The sequence below is a fragment of the Hemitrygon akajei genome, chromosome 12 (assembly GCF_048418815.1).
Source record: "Hemitrygon akajei chromosome 12, sHemAka1.3, whole genome shotgun sequence".
In the NCBI taxonomy this organism is placed as follows: Eukaryota; Metazoa; Chordata; class Chondrichthyes; order Myliobatiformes; family Dasyatidae; genus Hemitrygon; species Hemitrygon akajei.
In genome coordinates this window covers 65,244,074-65,268,340 of record NC_133135.1, presented here as the reverse complement: position 1 = coordinate 65,268,340, position 24,267 = coordinate 65,244,074, and the positions used below count along the sequence as shown (strand labels likewise).

The 24,267-nt window shown below is 38.8% G+C and overlaps 1 protein-coding gene across 2 annotated transcripts in view; it reads right to left on the bottom strand.

Moving 5' to 3' along the window:
- edem3 (ER degradation enhancer, mannosidase alpha-like 3) overlaps positions 1-24,267 on the bottom strand; it is a 71,775-nt gene that overhangs the window by 22,054 nt on the left and 25,454 nt on the right. For both annotated transcript variants that reach the window (XM_073063308.1, XM_073063309.1), the window contains exons 3-12: positions 21,899-21,999; positions 19,393-19,432; positions 19,183-19,295; positions 18,901-19,054; positions 17,091-17,225; positions 11,439-11,544; positions 9,617-9,714; positions 7,853-7,978; positions 5,711-5,794; positions 4,044-4,127 (exon numbers count right to left, since the gene is read on the bottom strand). In XM_073063308.1, coding sequence (XP_072919409.1) covers positions 4,044-4,127; positions 5,711-5,794; positions 7,853-7,978; positions 9,617-9,714; positions 11,439-11,544; positions 17,091-17,225; positions 18,901-19,054; positions 19,183-19,295; positions 19,393-19,432; positions 21,899-21,999 — 1,041 coding nt within the window. The remainder of the gene's footprint in view (positions 1-4,043; positions 4,128-5,710; positions 5,795-7,852; positions 7,979-9,616; positions 9,715-11,438; positions 11,545-17,090; positions 17,226-18,900; positions 19,055-19,182; positions 19,296-19,392; positions 19,433-21,898; positions 22,000-24,267) is intronic.

Genomic DNA, 24,267 nt, shown 5'->3' with positions numbered 1-24,267 from the left:
CAGTCGCGTGTGTTTGTGTTCAAGAAATAGTGATTTTTGTCATTGATAGTTGGCAAGAAATAAGCAGAAAGACAATTCCAAACCGCTTTGCTCACTGAAGTTTCAAATATTCAGGCTTAGAACATAGAATAGTCCACCACATTACAGGCCCTTCGGCCCACAATGTTGTGCCGACCCTCAAACCCTGCCTCCCACATAACCCCCCAACTTAAATTCCTCCATATACCTGTCTAGTAGTCTCTTTAACTTCACTAGTGTATCTGCCTCCACCACTGACTCAGGCAGTGCATTTCACGCACCTATTACTCTCTGAGTAAAAAACCTTCTTCTAAAATCCCTCTTGAACTTCCCTCCCCTTACCTTAAAGCCATGACCTCTTGTACTGAGCAGTGGTGCCCTGGGGAAGAGGTGCTGGCTATGTGTCCTCTCATCCTCCTTCTCTCCAAAGAGTAAAGCCCTAGCTCCCTTAATCTCTGATCATAATCCATACTCTCTAAACCAGGCAGCATCCTGGTAAATCTCCTCTGTACCCTTTCCAATGCTTCCACATCCTTCCTATAGTGAGGCAACCAGAACTGGACACAGTACTCCAAGTGTGGCCTAACCAGAGTTTTGTAGAGCTGCATCATTACATCGCGACTCTTAAACTCTATCCCTCGACTTATGAAAGCTTACACCCCATAAGCTTTCTTAACTACCCTATCTACCTGTGAGGCAACTTTCAGGGATCTGTGGACATGTACCCCCAGATCCCTCTGTTTCTCCACACTACCAAGTATCCTGCCATTTACTTTGTACTCTGCCTTGGAGTTTGTCCTTCCAAAGTGTACCACCTCACACTTCTCCGGGTTGAACTCCATCTGTCACTTCTCAGACCACTTCTGCATCCTATCAATGTCTCTCTGCAATCTACGACAATCCTCTACACTATCCAAAACACCATCAACCTTTGTGTCGTCTGCAAACTTGCCAACCCACCCTTCTACCCCCACATCCAGGTTGTTAATAAAAATCACAAAAAGTAGAGGTCCCAGAACAGATCCTTGTGGGACACCACTAGTCACAACCCTCCAATCTGAATGCACTCCCTCCACCACGACCCTCTGCCTTCTGCAGGTAAGCCAATTCTGAATCCACCTGGCCAAACTTCCCTGGATCCCATGCCTTCTGACTTTCTGAATAAGCCTACCATGTGGAACCTTGTCAAATGCCTTACTAAAATCCATGTAGATCACATCCACTGCACTACCCTCATCTATATGCCTGGTCACCTCCTCAAAGAACTCTATCAGGCTTGTTAGGCACGATCTGCCCTTCACAAAGCCATGCTGACTGCCCCTGATCAGACCATGATTCTCTAAATGCCCATAGATCTTATCTCTAAGAATCTTTTTCAACAGCTTTCCCACCACAGACTTAAGGCTCACTGGTCTATAATTACCTGGACTATTCCTACTACCTTTTTTGAACATGGGGAGAACATTCACCTCCCTCCAACCCTCTGGTACCATTCCTATGGACAACAAGGACATAAAGATCCTAGCCAGAGGCTCAGCAATCTCTTCCCTCAACCCGTGGAGCAGCCTGGGGAATATTCTGTCAAGCCCCGGGGATTTATCCATCCTAAAGTATTTTAACAACTCCAACACCTCCTCTCCCTTAATATCAACATGCTCCAGAACATCAACCTCACTCATATTGTCCTCACCGTCATCAAGTTCCCTCTCATTGGTGAATACTGAAGAGAAGTATTCATTGAGGACATCGTTCACTTCCACAGCCTCCAAGCACATCTTCCCACCTTTATCTCTAATCAGTCCTACCTTCACTCCTGTCATCCTTTTGTTCTTCACATAATTGAAGAATGCCTTGGGGTTTTCCTTAACCCTACCCACCAAGGCCTTCCCATGCCCCCTTCTTGCTCTTCTCAGCCCCTTCTTAAGCTCCTTTCTTGCTACCCTATGTTCCTCAATAGACCCATCTGATCCTTGCTTCCTAAACCTCGTGTATGCTCCCTTCTTCCACCTGACTAGATTTTCCACCTCACTTGCCATCCATGGTTCCTTCACCCTACCATTCTTTATCTTCCTCACCGGGACAAATTTATCCCTAACATCCTGCAAGACATCCCTAAACATTGACCACATGTCCATAGTACATTTCCCTGCAAAAACATCATCCCAATTCACACCTGCAAGTTCTAGCCTTATAGCCTCATAATTTGCCCTTCCCCAATTTAAAATTTTCCTGTCCTCTCTGATTCTATCCATTTCCATGATAATGCTAAAGGCCAGGGAGCGTTGGTCACTGTCCCCCAGATGCTCACCCACTGACAGATCTGTGACCTGACCCGGTTCGTTACCTAATACTAGATTTAGAATGGCATTCCCCCTAGTCAGCCTGTCAACATACTGTGACAGGAATCCGGCCTGGACACACTTAACAAACTCTGCTCCATCCAAATCCTTGGAACTAATCAGGTGCCAATCAATATTAGGGAAGTTAAAGTCACCCATGATAACAACCCTGTTATTTTTGCACCTTTCCAAAATCTGCCTCCCAATCTGCTCCTTGGTATCTCACCTGCTACCAGGGGGCCTACAGAATACCCCCAATAGAGTAACCTCTCCCTTCCTGTTCCTGACTTCCACCCATACTGACTCATAAGAGGATCCTGTTACATTACCCACCCTTTCTGTAGCTGTAATAGTATCCCTGACCAGTAATCCCACCTCTCCTCCCCTTTTCCCCCCTCTCTATCCCTTTTAAAGCACTGAAATCCAGGAATATTGAGAATCCATTCCTGCCCTGGTTCCAGCCAAGTCTCTGTAATGGCCACTACATCATAATTCCATGTATGTATCCAAGCTCTCAGTTCATCACCTTTGTTCCTGATGCTTCTTGCATTGAAGTACACACACTTTAGCCCTTCTACCTTACTACCATTACACCCTTTATTCTGCTTCTCTTTCCTCAAAGCCTCTCTATATGTTAGATCTGGCTTTACTCCATGCACTTCTTTCACTGCTCTATCGCTCCGGGTCCCATCCCCCTTGCAAATTAGTTTGGCTTTAGCTTGGAGGTACCAAAAACTGCTAGGAGTGAAAATCAAACGATTTCACTATTTCAACACATTGGAACCATGAGGAATTTAACCGTATCAACAATCATCTTGAATGTTACAATGAAAATTAACATTTGGAGGATACAACCATCGATAGCTTTGTATGAAGGCAGTCCATTATCTGCACCAGGCATCTGCATTGATTTTGTCCATTGCATACACTGGATGAACTTCTCCATCAAGAACTGTTAGGAACTAAATCACAGTTTTATAGTACTGTAGTACTATTGGTAGTGCTTTAATTTGTTGTGCATTTGATTTAAAAATATAATTTATTACTCAGTTTGTCTTTTTATACCTTTTTAACTACTTCCATGAAACTTTGGCTAATTGGGCCAAAACATACTGGCCCTGATCTGTGCTAATTAACCCGGAATCTACTGTATAAAATACAGCAAGTCTGGTTCGTTGGCAAGCAAGACTGACCGGGGGGAGCTGTGTGCCCTCCATTCCTCATGCCTAGGCACAGCCACTTGAGGAGGAGGTGCCGGAGGCAGTGTGGGAGAGGAGAGACATGGTGGGCGCGCTGGAACCCATGTTAGGCTGGGGGTTGGCCCCTGCAGGCCAGCTCTCCTACCAGTGCTACCCTCCAGTGTTCCCTCCATGAAAGACAAGCTGAAATGCTTTTCTGTGACTGAATCAGTGCAAAATGAGGAACTGCTGGAAACTTCAATTGCAGAAACATGGCTCCAGAACGACATCCCATGCACCATCATCTTCAGGCCATGCCACTCAGGGACTTGTGCTAATATTAATTTATGACTGTATGTGCTATTGTAACTATATGTGCTGTGTGTGACTGTATATACTGTGTTTTACACCATAGCCCCAGAGGAATGCTGTTTCATTTAGCTGTATACATGTGTATAGTTAAATGACAATTAAGCTTAAACTTGAATTTGAAAAAGCAGAAACGTACCTTATATAGGAAATAGGTACTTTCAGCAAATTCAGGTCGGAGAGGGTGTTGGGCCCAGTGAACTCTAAAATCAGTGGTAAAAGCCTAGAAAATATGATCGAAGATTTCAAAGAAAAAATTTATAGAACAACACAAAGATTACCAAAAGGCGGAGAAAATGATGGACTCTATTGTTAAATCAAATCATAACTGGATCTCAGAAATTAATAGGAAGACTGGGCCGAGTCAAAGTGGATTTACAAAAGAGAAATCACGTTTTGATGAATCGTGTGAGATTGGTGTAACCATCAGAATTGCAAAGGGCAAACCAGTGGATCACAAGACAAAGGAGCAGAAGCAGGCCATTTGGCCCATCGAGTCCACTCCACCATGAGCTAAACTATTCTCCCGTCTAGTTCCAATTTCCGGCTTTTTCCCCATATCCCTTGATACCCTGACTAATATGATACATTTTTACTTTTGGAAGGCTTTCAATAAGGTACTATGTAAGATGACATTAAACAAAATTAAAGAACATGGGATTGAGGGAATATGGCATACTTAAAGGAATAGTTGGGTTATCTTCAGAGTTGGGGACTTTGACTAGTGCATTAGGTTCTGAAATCAAAAATATAGCATTTTGAGTCAGTTAAGGTTTATATCACAAGGCAGTATCAATATTGTAACGTTGTGGTAAGACAGAATCAGAAAGTTATGATAAGCTAATTCCAAGCTTTAGTTTTAAAATTTAGAAATGGTAGAACAATTGAAATGGTTTCTTTAGCAGACTGCAGTGACTGGCGATTGCAGGAGAGAGGGAATATAAAGGACATGCCCATTGTGTTACTAATGCAGTCATTCAGAGGCTTGGACTAACAATTGAGAGAACTCTAGTTCGCAGCACAGCAAGATGAAAGTTTGAAAAACAGAGACAAAAATACAAAAAGACATTTATTGATATTCTTTATAAAGGAAAATCTGCTGATCCATAATGCAACTAAAGCTACACATGAAGAATGAACACTGCAGCAGTTCTGAAGTCAAACCAGTGCAAACATCAGGGAACAGTGGATGGACAGTAAGTACTGCCCTTCTCAGCATGTCCATTTCCCAAGAATGAATTTAAAATAAGTTCAACTGTGCCTTTAACAACATACAGAAAAACAAAAGGATTAAGATAGAAGTTAGAAGGTAGAAATAAAAAAACATCACACGCTTCTTGGGATAAAAAGATGTTTTTCAGAATGTCCTGAAGTATTTCATTTTGAATAAATTACTTTTAAGTATACTCATTATATGAGCAAGTGTTGCTGCAATATTCCATAAATAATGAGACAGATAACCAGTTGGGTTTCTTTAGAAAATACTGGTTAAGGAAGGAGCTAATTAATTCTCTGTCGTTAACCTACAATCAGCAAAGTGCAAAAGAACGACATGAGGACCAAGGTATAAATATAGTAAAATAAACTATTGAATGGGGAAAATGAAGCAAACTGTAAAGAATCAGGTCATCTGAAAAAACAGAGATAGCAAAAAAGATCTGCAAATCACAACTGAAAACATAACAAAAGTAAAACAGTTAAGCATGCCAGGCTTCATGTATTAATAAACAACATCAATGCAGTTTAAATATTAATAATGATTAAAATTAAGTTAAGCAATTAAAAGTGCTTGAAAGTTCCCATTACCTCTGGAAGGAAGTTGTGCTTTTTTGTCACTTGATATAACATCTCATGAGTTTCTATAGCTGGACGTATATCTCCTTTTAAAACCTAAATAATAAGAAAATCAATGGTACTATATAAAAACAGAATATAATAGTGATTCATAAAACAGTATCATACTTAAATATATCAAATGAAAACAAAATATAATACAGCCAGTTGAAAGCATCAATAAAGACATATGATGATAGTGATGTCTTAATTGTAACACAAGATATGAACATATTGTATGTCTTTATTGATACTGACTGATCAGTGTGGTGTCTGGATTTTTAGTTTGTTTCATGTCCCCAGTTTTCATGTCTTTTTTAATGCATTTAATAAAAGTGAATGGACAACTACAGTATCTTAACATTTCATTTACCACTTAATAAAAATTCTACCAAATCTTCTGGAAAACTGAAATACTTACTGCCAATTGAAGCAGAAATAAAGAACAAAAAGGTGCAAAGGTTAAATATACCTTTCATTATATCAATGTAATACTGTTACCATGCAGCCTCTGAGGATACAGGATACACTTACACATTTGAGGAAAGTAATCACTGTAAACAAATCAAAACACTACAATTTATGTTGCCAATTTGGAGATATAATTTAGCCAGAGAGCAATAACAGACCCTGAGGTCAGATAGTGGCCCAAAACAAGCAGACATTGTGCTGATTTAAGTGCCACTTGAATCAATGATTATATTGCATACTACAAATGCATGCCCAGCTCTGCATCACTTTTGCATTTGGTAATACCTTATACAAAGTGCAGCGCTTGGATCACCTGAGCGTCACATTTAAATGCAATTGAAGACACTTTCAGAATGCAAGCTTCAAAACAATATCAAGATACCTGCAAAGCTAACAAGAAACTAATGAAAATATGATTCTCTCAGAAATACCTCAAAGTTAATATTGATGAAAGAAAACTGAGCTGACCACAAAATTCAATTCCTGTGTGCGTGGCTATGATTGCATTGTTAACTTGCCTCACCCGCTTAAAGAATGCACATAACTTGACCAACTGCTTGACTAACATCAATTCCTTCTAAACAACTATCTTTTTCCCTCCATTTATATTTAACATCAGTAAATATGAAGCCTTTCTTACTCCAATAACAACTCCATATAGTTTACAGGCTTAAAGATTCATATTGATACCACAGTAGAATTTCACTTCCATGGCAAAATCATTCATCTGATGAATTTTATTTCTTTGTCCATTTAATCAGCAACACATGAGACACAAAAATGAACTCTTTATTGTTGAAATTCAAACCAGTCTTTCAATGAAAGTGTCCAATTTTGTTTAATTTTAGATTATGCTTGCTCCAGATAGTAACAATAAATTATTCTACTTCAAATACAATTGGTAAGATTACTGACAAATTTACTTATACAGCCTTTAATGTTTGAGACTGAGGTCAGATTTCTCTCTTTAATAACACCAGTATTCCTCTATTCGGCTTTCCTGCTTCCAGTTCTGCCAATTCTAACCCCACATCATTTGGAAAATAACTGTCACGTCAATGATCTCCTTTCACAGGGAAAGCAACTGGTCTGTACTTTTCATGTTATAACTTCCAAAATATGGACCATTAATACTCCAAAGGTTAAGGCAGCATATTCCACACCAGCTCTGAAAAAATGTTTTAAACCTGATACATATTTCTCTTTCATGATACTACCTGACCTGTTGAGTGCTCCCAACATAATCAGATAAAACAATTTCAGTACTGTATCTGCAGTTTTCTTTTATATTTGTAATGACATGATTTGATCTTGTATCAACTAAAGGTCATAACACAGACTGATTTTATGTAGAGATTTAAATGTGATTAACTTCCTGAATCAGGAGGTCCAGATAATCAGTCAGTTTTCATTCCTCAAAATATGCAGGCATTAGTAAAAAGTGACACACGCAAAATGCTGGATGAACTCAGCCGGTCAGGCAGTATCTATGGAAATGAATCAATTGTCGACATTTCAAGCCGAGACCCTTCTTCAGGACTGAGAAGCAAGGGAGAAGATGAAATGTGACCATTTTTAATTTTGCAAGTTGCTGATTTTCTGAGGCTCTAGGAGACTTGATCCTGCAAAAAGAACAGAATTTACCTGCAGGCCTGGAAAGAAAGCTAACAAAGCATCCATCCATGTCCGTGCATTTAGCAGTGGCTTATGTATGTGGACATCGAGAAGGAGAGGGGGTTGGCTTATATACTTCATGATAGCTGCATAGTGCTGAAAGGGAAAACAACAGATGACAGCATTGTCATTTCCTCTCAGATACCTCAAGTTAAAGTATCAACTGAAATATTTTACTATTTTATTCCTTTCTAACACAGCGAACTAAAGCAATATTTAAAAAGTAAATTAAATAACGATGAAGTGATATATTGCATTACAGTTCTGCAGAATAAAACAGATGCCAGTTTGATCCTGAACAAAATTTGGAGAACAAAATGCTGTGGTAACCTGCTTGGTCCAATCAAGATTAACATCCACGACTTAAATTACAGACAGCTAATGGTGTTTAAAAGAGAAAACCGCAAGCTATCGGGAAAGCACACAATTGTTTCACTTGTGCTACAATAGAGACTGCAACATTAACCATGCTTCCAGCGTCAAAATAGCATGCCCGCTACTTACTAACCCTAACACATATGTTTTGTGGATGTATGAGGAAACCGAAGCACCTAAAGAAACCCACACTATCAAGGGGAAAACATACTAACTCCTTACAGACAGTAGCAGGAACTGGACCCCAATCACTCGTACCATGTATTGCACCATCACTTGCATCACCCCTGTAAATATTGCACTAATTAATACATGACCCAACTGCACAAAGTTAAAAATGAAAACAAGTAGTATAGGGAAATGTGGCACTACAGGAGGACTTCCATTGTGCAAACAGAAGACAAGGAGGATCGGCTATCAGGCACTAACCAAAGCCTCAGAAGTGGGTTCTCCAATAACTGCTTAAGTGTCTTCACCTTGTTGATACGGCCTTGTCATTGCACCCATCACAAATCAGTTAATCACCATTGCATCTAATTTTATATCACCTTACAGGGAAGGGGGAAATACTTCAGCGAATGAAGTGGTTGTATGATATGGTGGCACTACTGCAGTACATGTTGCCTGTGAGATGTACAATGAAACTGAAGCATATAACCATGCTTCTGTGTGGGAGCAAGGCTAATGACTCACTGAATGTGCTGATTAATAAAAGATTGCTGGCAAGTGAATTAAGGGAGTGGCAAAATGAATAGTGTCTGAAGCTGGTGATGCAATTAAAGGAAAATAGCATTTGAAGCTGCATTCAATGAACTTCCCTTTAGTTGCGAGTTACCTTTAAGTGTCATCATCAAACAACAAATTGAGCCACTCAGTTTTCAACACCAGTTACTCTAACTGTGTAAATTCATCACAAAGCGAACAACTGCTTAATTACCACCACCACTCTGATTATATTTAGCCATCTGACTGATACTCAGAATCATGTAAAAAGTGTAGTTTGACCGAGTTTAACACAAATTAGTGCTGAAGTTTTAACCCTTCATAAAATTATTTACTTTTCTTCCAAATAACTTGATTGCTTAAGCCAGAGTAATAATTCCATATAAAAGCTTAGCTTAAGGCATTTGGGTAACTCAGCTGTTTTATACAGCAATGCCATTGGTAGGTTGCAATTCATTTTAGCTCCAGAGTGAAACTTTAAAATCAATTATTTGAATTTTATATACTCATTTGAGTCTATCATGCTAGTGATATCTACCTAGTTTCTTTTACTGACCAATCCTAATATTCATGGAATTATTTAAAGAAGGAAAATAACGTGACAGCTAAGATGCAGCAAAAAGAAGCAAAGCTTACAGTGTTGAACCTCTGCAAATAGCCATCATCACCAAGCAGAATGTATGCTTTGAAGAGATATTCATAATAAGAATCAATTCCAGCTCCAACTCCACTATCTGCATTAAAAACAATCAGTAAAAAAATTAATTTCATTTATTACAATTTAATTTATTTTTATATATTTCTTATTGTAATTTACAGTATATTCTATGCATTGCCCTGTACTGCTGCCACAAAACAACAAATTTCATGACATACGTGTACGTCAGTGATAATAAACCTTATTCTAATTCTGAGAACATTAACTAGATAAAAGTAGTGTCGATCTATAGGAAAACGTCAATAATCTAGCTAAATATTGGAAATTGGTACTTTCAATATATGAAGAAAGGAACTTTTCACAGCAATTCAGGTATCGTTAGTAAAACTGACACTGAAATAAGAAGTAACACACAAAATGCTGGAGGAACTTAGCAGGTCAGTCAGCATCTATGAAGAGAAATAAAACATCTGCAAATTTTAACACAAGGAAACCTGCAGATGTTGGAAATTCAAGCAACAAAATGCCTGCTGCATTCCACCAGTATTTTGTGTGTGTTACATATAACCATATAACAATTACAGCACGGAAACAGGCCAGCCTGGCCCTTCTAGTCCGTGCCGAATGCTTACTCTCATCTAGTCCCACTGGCCCGCACTCAGCCCATAACCCTCCATTCCCTTCCTGTCCATATAACTATCCAATTTTACTTTAAATGACAATACCGAACCTGCATCTACCACTTATACTGGAAGTTCGTTCCACACAGCTACCACTCTCTGAGTAAAGAAATTCCCCCTTGTGTTACCCCTAAACTTTTGCCCCCTAACTCTCAACTCATGTCCTCTTGTTTGAATCTCCCATACTCTCAATGGAAAAAGCCTATCCACGTCAACTTTATCTATCCCCTCATAATTTTAAATACCTCTATCAAGTCCCCCCTCAACCTTCTACGCTCCAAAGAATAAAGACCTAACTTGTTCAACCTTTCTCTGTAACCTAGGTGCTGAAACCCAGGTAACATTCTAGTAAATCTTCTCTGTACCCTCTCTATTTTGTTGACATCTTTCCTATAATTCGGTGACCAAAACTGTACACAATACTCCAAATTCAGCCCCACCAATGCCTTGTACAATTTTAACATTACATCCCAACTCCTATACTCAATGTTCTGATTTATAAAGGCCAGCATACCAAAAGCTTTCTTCACCACCCTATCCACATGAGATTCCACCTTCAGGGAACTATGCACCATTATTCCTAGATCACTCTGTTCTACTGCATTCTTCAATGCCCTACCATTTACCATGTATGTCCTATTTGGATTATTCCTACCAAAATGTAGCATCTCACATTTATCAGCATTAAACTCCATCTGCCATTGCTCAGCCCACTCTTCTAACTGGCCTAAACCTCCCTGCAAGCTTTGAAAACCTACTTCATTATCCACAACGCCACCTACCTTAGAATCATCTGCATACTTACTAATCCAATTTACCACCCCATCATCCAGATCATTAATGTATATGACAAACAACATTAGACCCAGTACAGATCCCTGAGGCACACCACTAGTCACCGGCCTCCAACCTGACAAACAGTTATCCACCACTACTCTCTGGCATCTCCCATCCAGCCACTGTTGAATCCATTTTACTACTTCAAATTTGCATCTGCAAATCTTTTTTGTGTTCATGAAATGAGAAATAGAGAGAAATTGATCAATGTCAGAAGGAAATTGTAAAGCATCTGATTTGATAGATGGGGAAGAGAGAGCAGCACTGGAGGAACGTGTCCCACCTCTGCGGACCCAGTCTCCAGTGTGGATGTTGATGGTTGTTCCCACTAGGTTGCTGTTGCGCTGCCGCCTTTCCCACAAGAAGTCCAAGGCCTTCCGAGCATGTTGCTGTACAGTAGAAAAAGAGTCTGTTGCATGAATAGCTAAAACAATCACTTAAGGTTACATACAGCAGATGCCAAATATCCAAGTTCAAAGTATCCGCAGTTTGTCTTCAGCAACCACACTGCATCTACAGAATTCAGATAAATTATGTTATGATTCTTGAAAAAATGCAGAGCCCTCAATTCAACTTGTAAAGACTGTTAGCAACCAGACATGATGTGCCACTGGGTGACATACATTCATATTAGTTAGAGCACCACTATGGAAGAATGATGAAACTAACCATGAACAATAAAAGTGAAAATAGCCTTCAAATGTTACCCCCCATCCCAATTTACTGGCCTATTAAATAAGCAATATATAATTTGTGTGAGAAGTCTACAAACCCTTGATAGAACAGTCAGTGTTGCTGCATTCCAGTCTATTTGTTATCTTGACTGTGTGTGCATTGATGGATTTCTCCTCAATACTTGATGCTTGTTCCATCACAGAGACAGTGATGACAGGAATAAAACCAGTTGGATTTCAATTTTATTAAAACTGCAAAATGCAAGTTTTTAAAATGTTTCCATTGAATATAGGTGTTTAATTTTAAAGTTATCCTTACGTACATGTAAAAATCTGTTCAAAGCTTAGTTGTGCAATGCATGTACTGACATTTAAATGGCATCCTAGCAGAATGCAAATGCCTAAAAACAAAAGTCATACCAAAGAAGGTCCAATTGTAACTCACTTCTTGTGGATGAAATTTACTTCATAGCTTGTTAATAGCATCTTTCACTTATGTTGCACTTTTTATATTCCAGATATTCCCCAGGCACTTAACATGTGACATCAACAAAAAGAAACTCTGTTTGACAAGATACCAGAAAGAAAGTCATCTGAAACAAAATCTGGCTCAAAGGTTGGTCAAAGAAACATGCTTTAAGGAGGATCTTAAAAGATAGGGAAGAACTTCCATAACTTGGGACCAAAACATGTGAAACCATCATTGCTGCCAGTGAATTAAAAATCAGAAAAAAACCATAAAAACCCATCTGTAGACTGATCGAACACTCAGGTCATTAGAAATGCTTTTGAAGCCTTTTCCAGCTTCATACATCTTTAAGATTCTTCTTTTAAGGTCCACTGAAAGTTGTTTTGACTGAGGCATAGTGCACATAAACAGATCTTTCTTGAGAAGAGCAGGTTCTGTCAGAAACCCGACTTTGTGTCTCCTTACAACCCACACCTCCAATCTTACCTCACTGATCAGAACACCTAACTCAAATAGCTTTTGTAGACGGCATTACCCAGAGGTTCACATACATTTTTGAACTAGACTGTGATTGTTTAAATGGTGTACTCAGTATCAACGAGAAAAAGTACAATTGTTTGTGTGATATTAGCTTAGGCAGACTCTGTTTGTCTGTTACTGTGACATATATGAAGATTAGACCACATTTTATGAACAATTAGTGCAGAAAACTAGGTGATTGCAAAGGGTTCACAAAATTATTCTTGCAACTGGTACAGACATGCAGTGAGTAAAGGTTAAAAAATAATTTGGATTGAATTGACCATGAGTTTTGAATGAGCAGATGTTAATATAGAGTGAAACTTAGCAACAGGAATAGGGTTTCCACACCCTATAAAGGCTGCTCTATTATGGGCCAGGTCAAATTTCAATTGTGTAACTCTTAAATGTGAATTGCTGTGCAATAAAATTTATGGGCATCATTAAGCTCAAAGCCTGCGCTTCCATAACATCATGGCTAATTTTCTGCCTCAATATCATTTTCTTGCCTTATGCAATCATAGCTTTGAATTAAATCAATGACTGAACCTTGCTGCTCCTCCAGATAGTAGAATTCCAAAAATTCACCATTCAAGTGAAGAGTCTTCTTATCTTAGGACTACTCCTCATTTTGAGACTATGACTCCTGTCCAGGCGCCTCAACTAAGGCAACAGCCTCCCTATATCTATCCTATTATTTTGTATCTCCATGAGGTTACACCTCATTCTTTTAAACATAAACCTACTCAATCTCTCCTCATACAAGTGAATCAAGAAACAAAATGAGTATCAGAGAACTGCAGATGTTAGAAACTGAAACAAAATCAGAAATAGAAAACGCTGACAACACTCTGTGGAAAAAGAAATAGTTAGGACTGTTCATAGAGGCTGTCAGAGTAGCTGAATGTTTCCAGCAAATTTCCAGGAACCAGCCTGGTGATTCTTAATTACACTCCCTCGACTGCAAAATTATCCTCCTTTTGGTAAGGGTATCAAAATTTGACACAATACTTTGGAACATTCTCACCAAGGCCCTTTAAAATCTTTATCCTTGTACTCAAATCAATTTGCAATAAAGGCCAACATTCCACATGCCTTCTGAACTGGTGGTTGTTCCAGCACGTTGGCTTTCAATGACATTGAGTGGAAAGAGGATTTCAGGGTATGCGGGGAGAGAGAAGACTGGAAACTACCAATGTGTAGACTTGTTATCAATATTTGGGAAAATGCTGTGATCCATTGATTTCAAAAATCATTGAAAGTGGCAGGACACTTTGAAAAAGGTGCAAATAAGTAATCAATAATTCTGGGTTTCATCGATACAGACAAAGAGACGTAATGCTGATCCTTTATTTTAAACAGTGGTCCTCCAGACTGAACTGGAGTACTGCATTCAGTCTTGGTCATCACATTATAGGAAGGACATGAAAGTGTTACAGAGGGTGTAGAAGAGATTTGTGAAAATGGTTTGTAGGATAAAAGACAACAATAACAGAACAGATTATAGGAATCTGTGATGGCATTCTTTGAGAGAAGGCTGACGAAAGGTTCAAATGTTCAGATTAGAGATCTGAAATATCTGTACAGAGTAAACATTTAGGGTTGAGGACCAGAGTATGACAAAGGTGAAAACAATTCAGAGTGATATCAGCATTTTATTTTAAAAATAATGCATGGCCAGAAACTGGAAGGAGGTTCTATTAAATATTAGACAAATATAAAATGGAGAAATGTTTTCCAGGCTAAAGAAGAAAGTCCAATGAAGGTAGGAGGAGTAGAAATGGGAGAGTTGCTTTGGAAGAGAATTGGTCTAATGACTTCTCCATTTTCTGATATTTTGTGTATGGACAGACAGGTCCACTTGATTATCAATATTGCAAAAATCTCTCACCACCTTTAAGATACTGAACATTCCTCTTCTATTCTTTTGACTGAAATGGAAAACCTCACATTTTTTCACATGGTTTTGTTGCCCATTCATTTAGTTTTCCACTTTCTCTTGAAACCTCACTGTTTACCTATCTAGTTAATTTTGCATCATCAGCAGATTTAGAAAGGATCAAACAAAGCTGATTAGGTCATAGACATAGGAGCATAATTAGGCCACTTGATCCATCCAGTCTGCTCCACCATTCTATCAGGGCTGATTTATTATCCATCTCAACCCCAATCTCCTGCCTTCTCTCCATAGCCTTTGACATTCTGTATAATCAAGAATCTATCACTCTGGCTATAGAAACTCGACTTGTTTGATCCTCTCAACCAAATCATTTAAGTTAGAGCAAGAAGGTGGAGGGAGAGGAGGAAGAAGTAGAAAGTGGTAGGTGAAACCAGGAGAGGGGGAGAGGTGAAATAAAGAGCTGAGAAGTTGACAGGTGAAAGAGATAAAGGGCTGGAGAAGGGGGAACTGATAGGAGAGGGTAGAAGACCATAGAAAAAAGGGAAGGGGAGAAGCATCAGAGGGAGGTGATGAATAGGTAAGGAAATAAGGTGAGAGGGGGAAAATGGGAACGGGAGTGGTGAAGAGGGGGTGCAATCACTGGAAGTTTGAGAAATCAATGTTTATGTCTTCAGGTCAGAGGCTATCCAGACGGTTTCTTTTACTTCCTCATTTGCACTGGAACCTTGGTTCTCAAGTATAAGATTATAAGATCATATAAGATTATTAAGGGATTGGACACACTAGAAACATGTTCCCGACCCAGAGAGTGGTGGATATGTGGAATGCTCTGCCTCAGAAGGCAGTGGAGGCCAGTTCTCTGGATGCTTCCAAGAAAGAGTTAGATAGAGCTCTTAAAGATAGCGGAGTCAAGGGATATGAGGAGAAGGCAGGAACGGGGTACTGATTGTGGATGATCAGCCATGATCACAGTGAATGGCGGTGCTGGCTCAAAGGGCCAAACGGCCTACTCCTGCACCTATTGTCTATTGTCAAGTATTCCTGGGGAAGGTTTATTGTGTCTTTTTCTGTGCTGACAAAACCAAGATATTTGTTTTATCCTTCTGCCATCATTTTATTCCCCATTATTAACTTTTTTATTTGCTTTATGGTTCTTACGAGTTTACTCTCAGATTCTACTTTGCCTTTCTTTACCAATTTCCTGGGTAAGCCATTTCCTTAAGTTTAATACTACCTTTAACTAGCGCCCAGACCGGTTTTCCTACTGTGTCATTGTGTCTTAAAAAAGATCAAAGAGGTAGGGGTTGATGTTCTCAGAGCTGGAAAATTGAACAGAAAATCTAACGAACAGGTTCAAAATTATAAGGGCCATTTCCTCTGGCTGAAGACTAATATCTAGAGCAGGTACACTTAGACTGATTGGCAAAAGAACTCATTTATCAACTAGTGGTCAGACAACGTGATGCAAGAGCAACACTGGATTTAATAAGTTGCTTTCAAATAAACAATTATATTAATTCTTGGAAGGAGGACTGGGAGAACAAATGGAAAAGTAGGATTAAAACTGCACTTTGAACAAAGATGATGAAAAGTGGATGGGCTTAATGAATTCCATAAATGCTGCAGGTTTTTATGATTCTACAAAATCTCATGACTTCCGCCAATGTTAGTGCACAAAGCATACACAACATTGGCACAAGGACCTGAAAATAAAATTAGAGTGAAGTATTTAAATATTTTGTATTGAACTATTTAATTTTAAGTTTGAGTCTTAAACCTACTTACAAATCATTAGAATATGATTCCACAGCTGAATGGTTTTAATTAATAGGAGAGACTAAAGAGTAGTGTCCTCTTTTTACTTGAGTTGAGAGATCAAGAGAAGATTTGATAGGTGTAAAACATCATGAAGAGCTTTGACAAATTGGGAGAGACAATTGCAACAACAAATGAACAGGTGGTTAAACATTTTAACTTATTATCAATGAAATTAGAGGATTTTTTTTCCTCATAGGGATAAGTATTATTGTGTGCGGATTATCTTTCATAGATATTTGTGACAGAGATTCAACTTATAATACGCTGAGAAATCAATATTGTTTTCTCTTTCAAATAAAAACATAACTTTTAGAAAACAGAGAACATTTATTATCTTTGATTCAATTACCTCCCATCCTTTAGGACTGCCGAATCTGTTGATAGTTCTTTCAGCGAGCTGATTAAGGCAGCACATGCTGAGTGATTTTCTCTGATTCTTATGGTTAGAGGGATAACAAAAGGTGGGCCCGAGTATACTTTGATTTGAATTATGTACTTCCAATTCTAAATTGTACATAGATTCTGACCTTTACTAATTGCTCCCTTTCTACACACCTCAAAAACTGGGTCTCCAGAAAGTCTGCTCAGAGCTGCAAACTCCAGAATAAGGGTTCCTGCGCAGGCTGTACAGGTGTCTGTTTCTGTACCCGTTCTGGCTTGCGGTTGTCTCACTCCATACTTCAGATTGACCTTTTTGTTCAAAAACATACTTTGCATTAATTACAAAGGAAATAAAGATATCTAAGTATTTTCATGTTACCACATTTATCATTTGCTAAATAACAAAAGACTCACAAAAAATTTACTTTGAACTTTAAATTATCAAACTATATTTATGTTACTATATACAACTCTGAGATGCATTTTCTTGTGGGCATACTCAATAAATCCATAATAGAATAATAACAGTAATAGAATCAATGAAAGATCACAACCAGAGTTCAACCAGAGTGCAAAAGACAACAAACTCTGCAAATACAAAAAGAAATAAATAATAATAAATAAGCAATATCAAAAATATAAGATAGAGTCCTTGAAAGTTAATTAATTTAAATTTAAGTTCAGTACTGAAGATTTTGTTGCTATTGGAATGTATCATAAAACTGAATCCTAGTACATTTTAACATTGGGAGGATTAAAAACTCTTTTAATCATAGACTGTGAGAAAAGTCATTTGAGAAGTGTCCATACCATCAGTGACATCAATTATACACCCATCGATACTAATCCTATGTTAATCCCGTTCTATTCCCTATAATACCATTAGTTTTCCCTAGATCTTACAACTCATCTACACATTTCGGACATTTTACAGTGCCAATTAACTTTTCAACCTACAAATCCTTGGGATGTGGGAGTACCAAGGAAACTCGCGGTCATATGAAGAATGTACAAACTCCATACAAGTTGGACTAGTGGTCAGCACTGAACCCAATACACTGGAGATGGAAGGCAGCATCTCTACTGGCTGCAACACCCTACTGCCTCTTTGTCCTTGTACAGTATCCAATTATGCCTGTGCGTTACTCTGATATATTGCTTTGGCCAAATGAGAAACAACAACACTGCATTTGGAGATTATTATGCTTGACTAATCTCCATATCACATGGGTGACATTGCAACACTGTGATAACCACGTACCAGAATGAAGTAAAATAATTGGAAAACTTTGAGCATTTAAGTATGCTTTATACAGGTGGATTTTACCAGTTCCATTGCAGCATTTGTTAAATGTTCAATTCACCCCAGTGTTGCTGTGGTGTAGGATACAGTATTTCACTTGCATCTTACTAGACTGATGCCCCACTGTAGTTGTATTTTCTCTACAGCTAGCCAAATGGAAAAAAAAATCAGTATGTCACCAAAAAAAATCACTGTTAGTAATGAATCACCATTCTCAGAAACTGCATGTACACCCATTGTACCTCTACCACTTTTGAAAGGTTTAGCTGGGGTACCTCCTGGTCTCCACTTCCTTTAAATGGATCCTTCAACTGTGCCATCAAGTCTGTCATAATGATGTATCTAATGACTGATTACTGCTCTTCCCAGTTAACAGTTCTTCACCTTAGTGCAATTTGGGATGAGGGTCCTGTTGATACACATTTTACTGTGTCAGCTCCTCAGTTCCAAAGGCTCCTAATGTCTTATAGTGTTTCCCTTTCTCCCTTTGGCACTTTTGCACCCATTCATTCTTTTGTTCCTCTGTTCTTCATCTTTGTCTTTCCTTCTCTTCTGTTGAACTGACATCCCTCACCATTGATCCAATTATCCCTCACCCTCTGGGCCTACTTGATCTAAGGAAGTGTAGTCGCATTGGAGACGATCCACAGCTTAAATAATCAAAAGAAAAGTAGTACTTACCCTAGGGTATGGAAGTCCACTGGTGGTATTGAACGCTGGCAGCAACCTGTACCCAAGTTCCTTTGCCATGTAGAGAAGCTCATCGTTATACCACTGCATCTGCTCACTTTGCTCTTTCAATATTGTAGCCATCGCATGGCCTCCCAGCAAACCTCTAAAAAGTGAAATGATTACTGGCATCTCACAGATAATTGCACATGAAAAGTCTATCAGATTCTGATATCTCTTTACATCATCTATTTATAAAGCTCATTTTCAAAAAAAAAAATTGCCTTTACTTACCCTAGCACCCTTATATTAGTCTCAAAGACTGAGACAACAATATCATTATCCAAGTGAACATCATTTATAACCCTTTTCACAGCAGCTTCAAATTCTTCCACTTGATTTAGCAGCTAGAAACACAAAAACATATTACTTAGTGTCTCTTCCTGATTCTTTGACATTCAATATACAGTATTTTGAACTTAAAGCTAAGCTGTTTTCACTTACTGCGAGAGTATCCAAAGTGTCAACTAAAGTCAAAGAAAATCTGAAAGAAAACAATTAACAGTTAACCTGAGGGTGAAGTGAACAGCTTTAGATGTATGGCAGTGAAAGTTTGCATGATGACTTCAATATCAATTTAATGTAGTTTTAGAACTTTTTCTTCTATTCGTAGCTAAATATATGGAAATCAGCCAAAGAAAATGGGCAGGCAGTACAACTGTTTATACAAGAATAGTTGAAAGCCAGAACAATTGTTTTGCATTTTCCACAGAAATGGAGCAGAATTGTGGAATGCAATTCTCTGCCATCAGATTTCTGAATGGTCCTCGAACCCATGAACACCTCATTATTCGTCTTTTGTGCTTTTATTATTTAGTAACTTATAGTAATTTCTAGGTCTTGTACTGCTGTAAAACAGAAAAATTCATGACATATGTTCACAATAATAAATCTTATTCTGATTCTGAATTCTCAGATCATCAGTAAATAGGATTTGATTTACCAAAGAGAAATTCAATTTATCAACACCTATTTGACATCTGTTTCATAAGCTTTCAGCAGTCGAAATATCAGGTTAAAAAGTAGTTATCTCATCCGCTCCCTTAATGTTTCATGGTAAGCCAATTTCAATTTTTACGCATCTATATTTATAAATAAGCAGAGAGCTGTTTGCCTCTAACAGATGTAAAATTAATGGCTGCTATCATTCACCGGTAGCGTTCTCACCTCAGAGCTAATAGATGGTTGATTCAATTTATTAAAATGCAAGTTATTTTCCTTTTTTTGAAATGGAGAAATCAGACTCTAACAGAGTTAGGCTGACTGAAAACTATGGTTACAAAATGGCAAACGAAGAACCTCAAAGCTCCAGTTTCTTGTGGCAGGCAGTGAGACGAACTGGCAGTGTTCTTTAAAACTACCACCAAGGTTGGGGGTGTTGTGCATAGTGTGAAGGGCTGTCAGAGGTTACAGCGGGCCATCGAAAGGATGCAAAACTGGGCTTTGGCAGATGGAGTTCAACCCAGATAAGTGTCAGAATATAGTATTAATGGTAAGACTCTTGGCAGTCTAGAGGATCAGAGGGATCTTGGGGTCCGAGTCCATAGGACACTCAAAGCTGCTACACAGGTTGACTCTGGTTAAGAAGGCATATGGTGCATTGACCTTCATCAATCATGGGATTGAGTTTTAAGAGCCCAGAGGTAATATTGCAGCTACTTAGGACCCTGGTCAGACCCCACTTGGAGTACTGTGCTCAGTTCTGGTCGCCTCGCTCCAGGAAGGACGTGGAAACCATAGAAAGGGTGTAGAGGAGATTTACAAGGATGTTGCCTGGATTGGGGAGCATGCCTTATGAGAATAGGTGGAGTCAACTCAGCCTTTTCTCCTTGCAGTGACAGAGGATGAGAGATGACCTGATAGAAGTGTACAAGATAATGAGAGGAATTGATCGTGTGAATGGTCAGAGGCTTTTTCCCAGGGCTGAAATGGCTAGCACGAGAGGGCATAGTTTTAAGGTGCTTGGAAGTAGGTACAGGGGAGATGTCAGGGGTAAGTTTTTTTTACGCAGAGAATGGTGAGTGCATGGAATGGGCTGCTGGCAGCAGAGGTGGAAATGATAGGGTCTTTTAAGAGACTCCTGGATAGGTACATGGAGCTTAGAAAAATAGAGGACTATGGGTAAGCCTAGGTAGTTCTGAGCTAAGGACCTGTTCAGCACAGCTTTGCGGGCCGAAGGATCTGTATTGTGCTGTAGGTTTTCTATGTTTCTATGTTTACTCCTCTATAGATGAACACAAAACAAAATGCAAGGCCATGAATGATCTAAATTGGATAATCTTTCCCTTTCATTTTCATCTTAGGGTTATATTACTTTAAATACTCTTGGTACTGACTGGTATATTGAAAAAAACCTTAGATAATCACTGATAATTTATGATACTACCATCTCATCTTTTAACCTGTACTGAATTACTTTGAATTTTGAGGGTATAAAATATTTGCCTTTGGAATATTTATGATTTCAGATTATAAAAGCATAACCACATTCTAAATATTAATAATTTAGTGCAAAATGAGCTCAGGTCCAATAGCTGCTGGATGGTAAAATACAACCTTAAGAATCTATGGTAAACCGGAAATCAGTTTCCAATTTATCAGAAGCCATTTAGCCTTCAATATGACATTATGCAGAGGTTTAGACTTTATGTACCACCTATACCTTACAGATTAATTTGCAAAAGTGACAATTAAATTTCACTGAACACGCTTTAGATGAAAAGTAACTATAAGTCTAAGATTCAAAATTAAAAAGCTTTGGGTTGAATAGGAACTCTCAAAACATCTGCTTCCTCAAAAACCAAAAAAAAAAGTCACAGTACAATTCATCTTCCAGACAATTCTCACGTCATTTAAACTCTTCTCTCACTTATATTTCAAATTTTTTTTCAGAATGTCTGAGAACAAATGCTGAAACAAGTAAGGGGAATTAGCCAAAAGCAGCACTAACTTGCCGAGGGCATCATCCACATCACCACGACTGGGTTCCAAGCCACGAACACGGCCACGGCATGTCAGAGGCATTAGCTCATCAGCTGGGTATGCATGTTCCTGCACAAATGCAAAATTAAAATTAAAAATTCAAATTATGTAACTGCACTCTGCATGCATCAAATTTCACAAAAACGGATTCAATAAAGAAATTAATCACATTTGGTGAGATCACATCTAGATTGTTGTCCACAGCATAGATTCATTGAAAAGTAAAGCAAAGAAACAAGCCCTTCGGCCCATCTTGTCCATGTCAAAATCACTTAAAAACTGCCTACTCCTAATGACCTGCACCTGGACCATAACCCTCCATATCCCTACTAAATTGTCTCTGTTCTCTCTCAACCTTGTTTACATCTTTCCTTGTAGGTAGGTGACCAAAACTGTATATAATACTCCAAATTAGGCCTCACCAACATCTTGTACTACTTCAACATAACATCCCATCTTCTGTACTCAATATGTTGGTATATGAAGGTCAATATGCCAAAAGCTTTTTTCATGACCCTATCTACCTATGATGCCACTTACAATGAATTATGGACCTGTATTCCCAGATCCCTTTGTTCTACCACACTCCTCAGGAGACTAACTTTCACTGTGTAAGGCCTACACTGGGTTGGTCTTAACAAAGTGCAACACCTCGCACTTGTCTACATTAAGTCCCACCTGCCATTTTTCAGCCCATTTTTCCAGCTGACACAGTTCCCTCTGCAAGCTGTGATAGCCTTCCTCATTGTCCACTACACCCCTAATCTTGGTACCATCTGCAAATCTGATTATCCAGTTGACCACATAATCATTCAGATCACTGATATAGATGAGAAACAACAAAGGACCCAGCACCGATCCCTGCGGCACACAACAAGTCACAGGAAATAATGAGAGAGGCAACCCTCTACTAGCACTCTCTGGCTTCTCCCACAAAGCCGATGTCTAATCCAATTTACTACCTCATCTTGAATGCCGAGTGACTGAACCTTCTTGACCAATTTACCATGCAAGATCTTGTAACATGCCTTACTAAAGTCCATGTAGACAACATCTACTGCCTTGCCTTCATCCACTTTCCTGGTAACTTACTCAAAAAAACCCTATGACCTACTGACTATTCTTAATTAGTCCATGGCTATCCAAATACTTATATATCTGGTCCCTTAAAATAACTTTCAGTAACTTTCTCACAACTTATGTCAGACTCATTGGCCTATAATTTCCTTATTTATGTTTAGAGCCATTTTTAAATACAGTGGAACAACATTGGCTATCCTCCAATCTCTGATACCTCCCTTATCGCTAAAGATGTTTAAATATCTCTGAAAGAGTCCCAGCAATTTCTGCATTTGCCTCCGATGGGGCCCAAGGGAACACCTTGTCAGGCCCTGGGGATTTATCCACCATGATTTGCTTCAGGGTAGTAAACACTTCCTCCTCTGTAATCTGTATAGGATCCGTAAAGTTAATGCCACTTTGCCTCACTTCTATAGAGTCTATATCCATCTCCCGAATAAATACAGGCACAAAGAACGTATTTAAGATCTCCCCATCTGTTTTGGCTCCACACATGGATTACCTTTCCGGCCTTCCAGAGGACCAATTTTGTCTCTTGCAATCCTTTTGCTCTTAACGTACCTGTAGAATCCCTTGGGATTCTTCTTCACCTTGTCTGCCAGATTAACTTCATGCCTTCTTTTAGCCCTCCTGATTTCTTTCTGAAGTATACTCCTGTACTCCATAAGCACCTCATTCGTTCCAACTCACCTATAGCTGCTATGCACCTCCCTTTTTCACTTAACTAGGGCTTCATATCCCTCGAAATCCAAGGTTCCCTACACATACACGAGGAAATCTGCAGATGCTGGAAATTCAAGCAACACACACAAAATGCTGGTGGAATACAGCAGGCTAGGCAGCATCTATAGGAAGAAGTACAGTCGACGTTTCAGGCCAAGACCCTTCATCACGACATGTCCCTACACGTGTTATCTTTACCTTCTTAAGGAAGATTGTTAGCACATTGAAAGCAGGGCAGAATAAGTTTACAAGATGCTGTTTGTCTTAAGAGTTTGGTCTTGTATTCATTAAAATTTTGAAGAGCAAGAGGGGATTTGATTGAAAGAAACTAGATGATGAGCTGGCTGAACAGGTTAAACATGGAGATGATGTTTCCTCCTGTGGGAAACTTGAGAACCAGGGATCACTATTTAGAAATAACTTTAAAAGAGAATAGGTGACTATTTTTCTATCATAGGATCATGAATATTTTTTTCCTTACAAGGACAGCATAAGCAGGGTCTCTGGATATTTCAATATAATTCTTCAATAGAT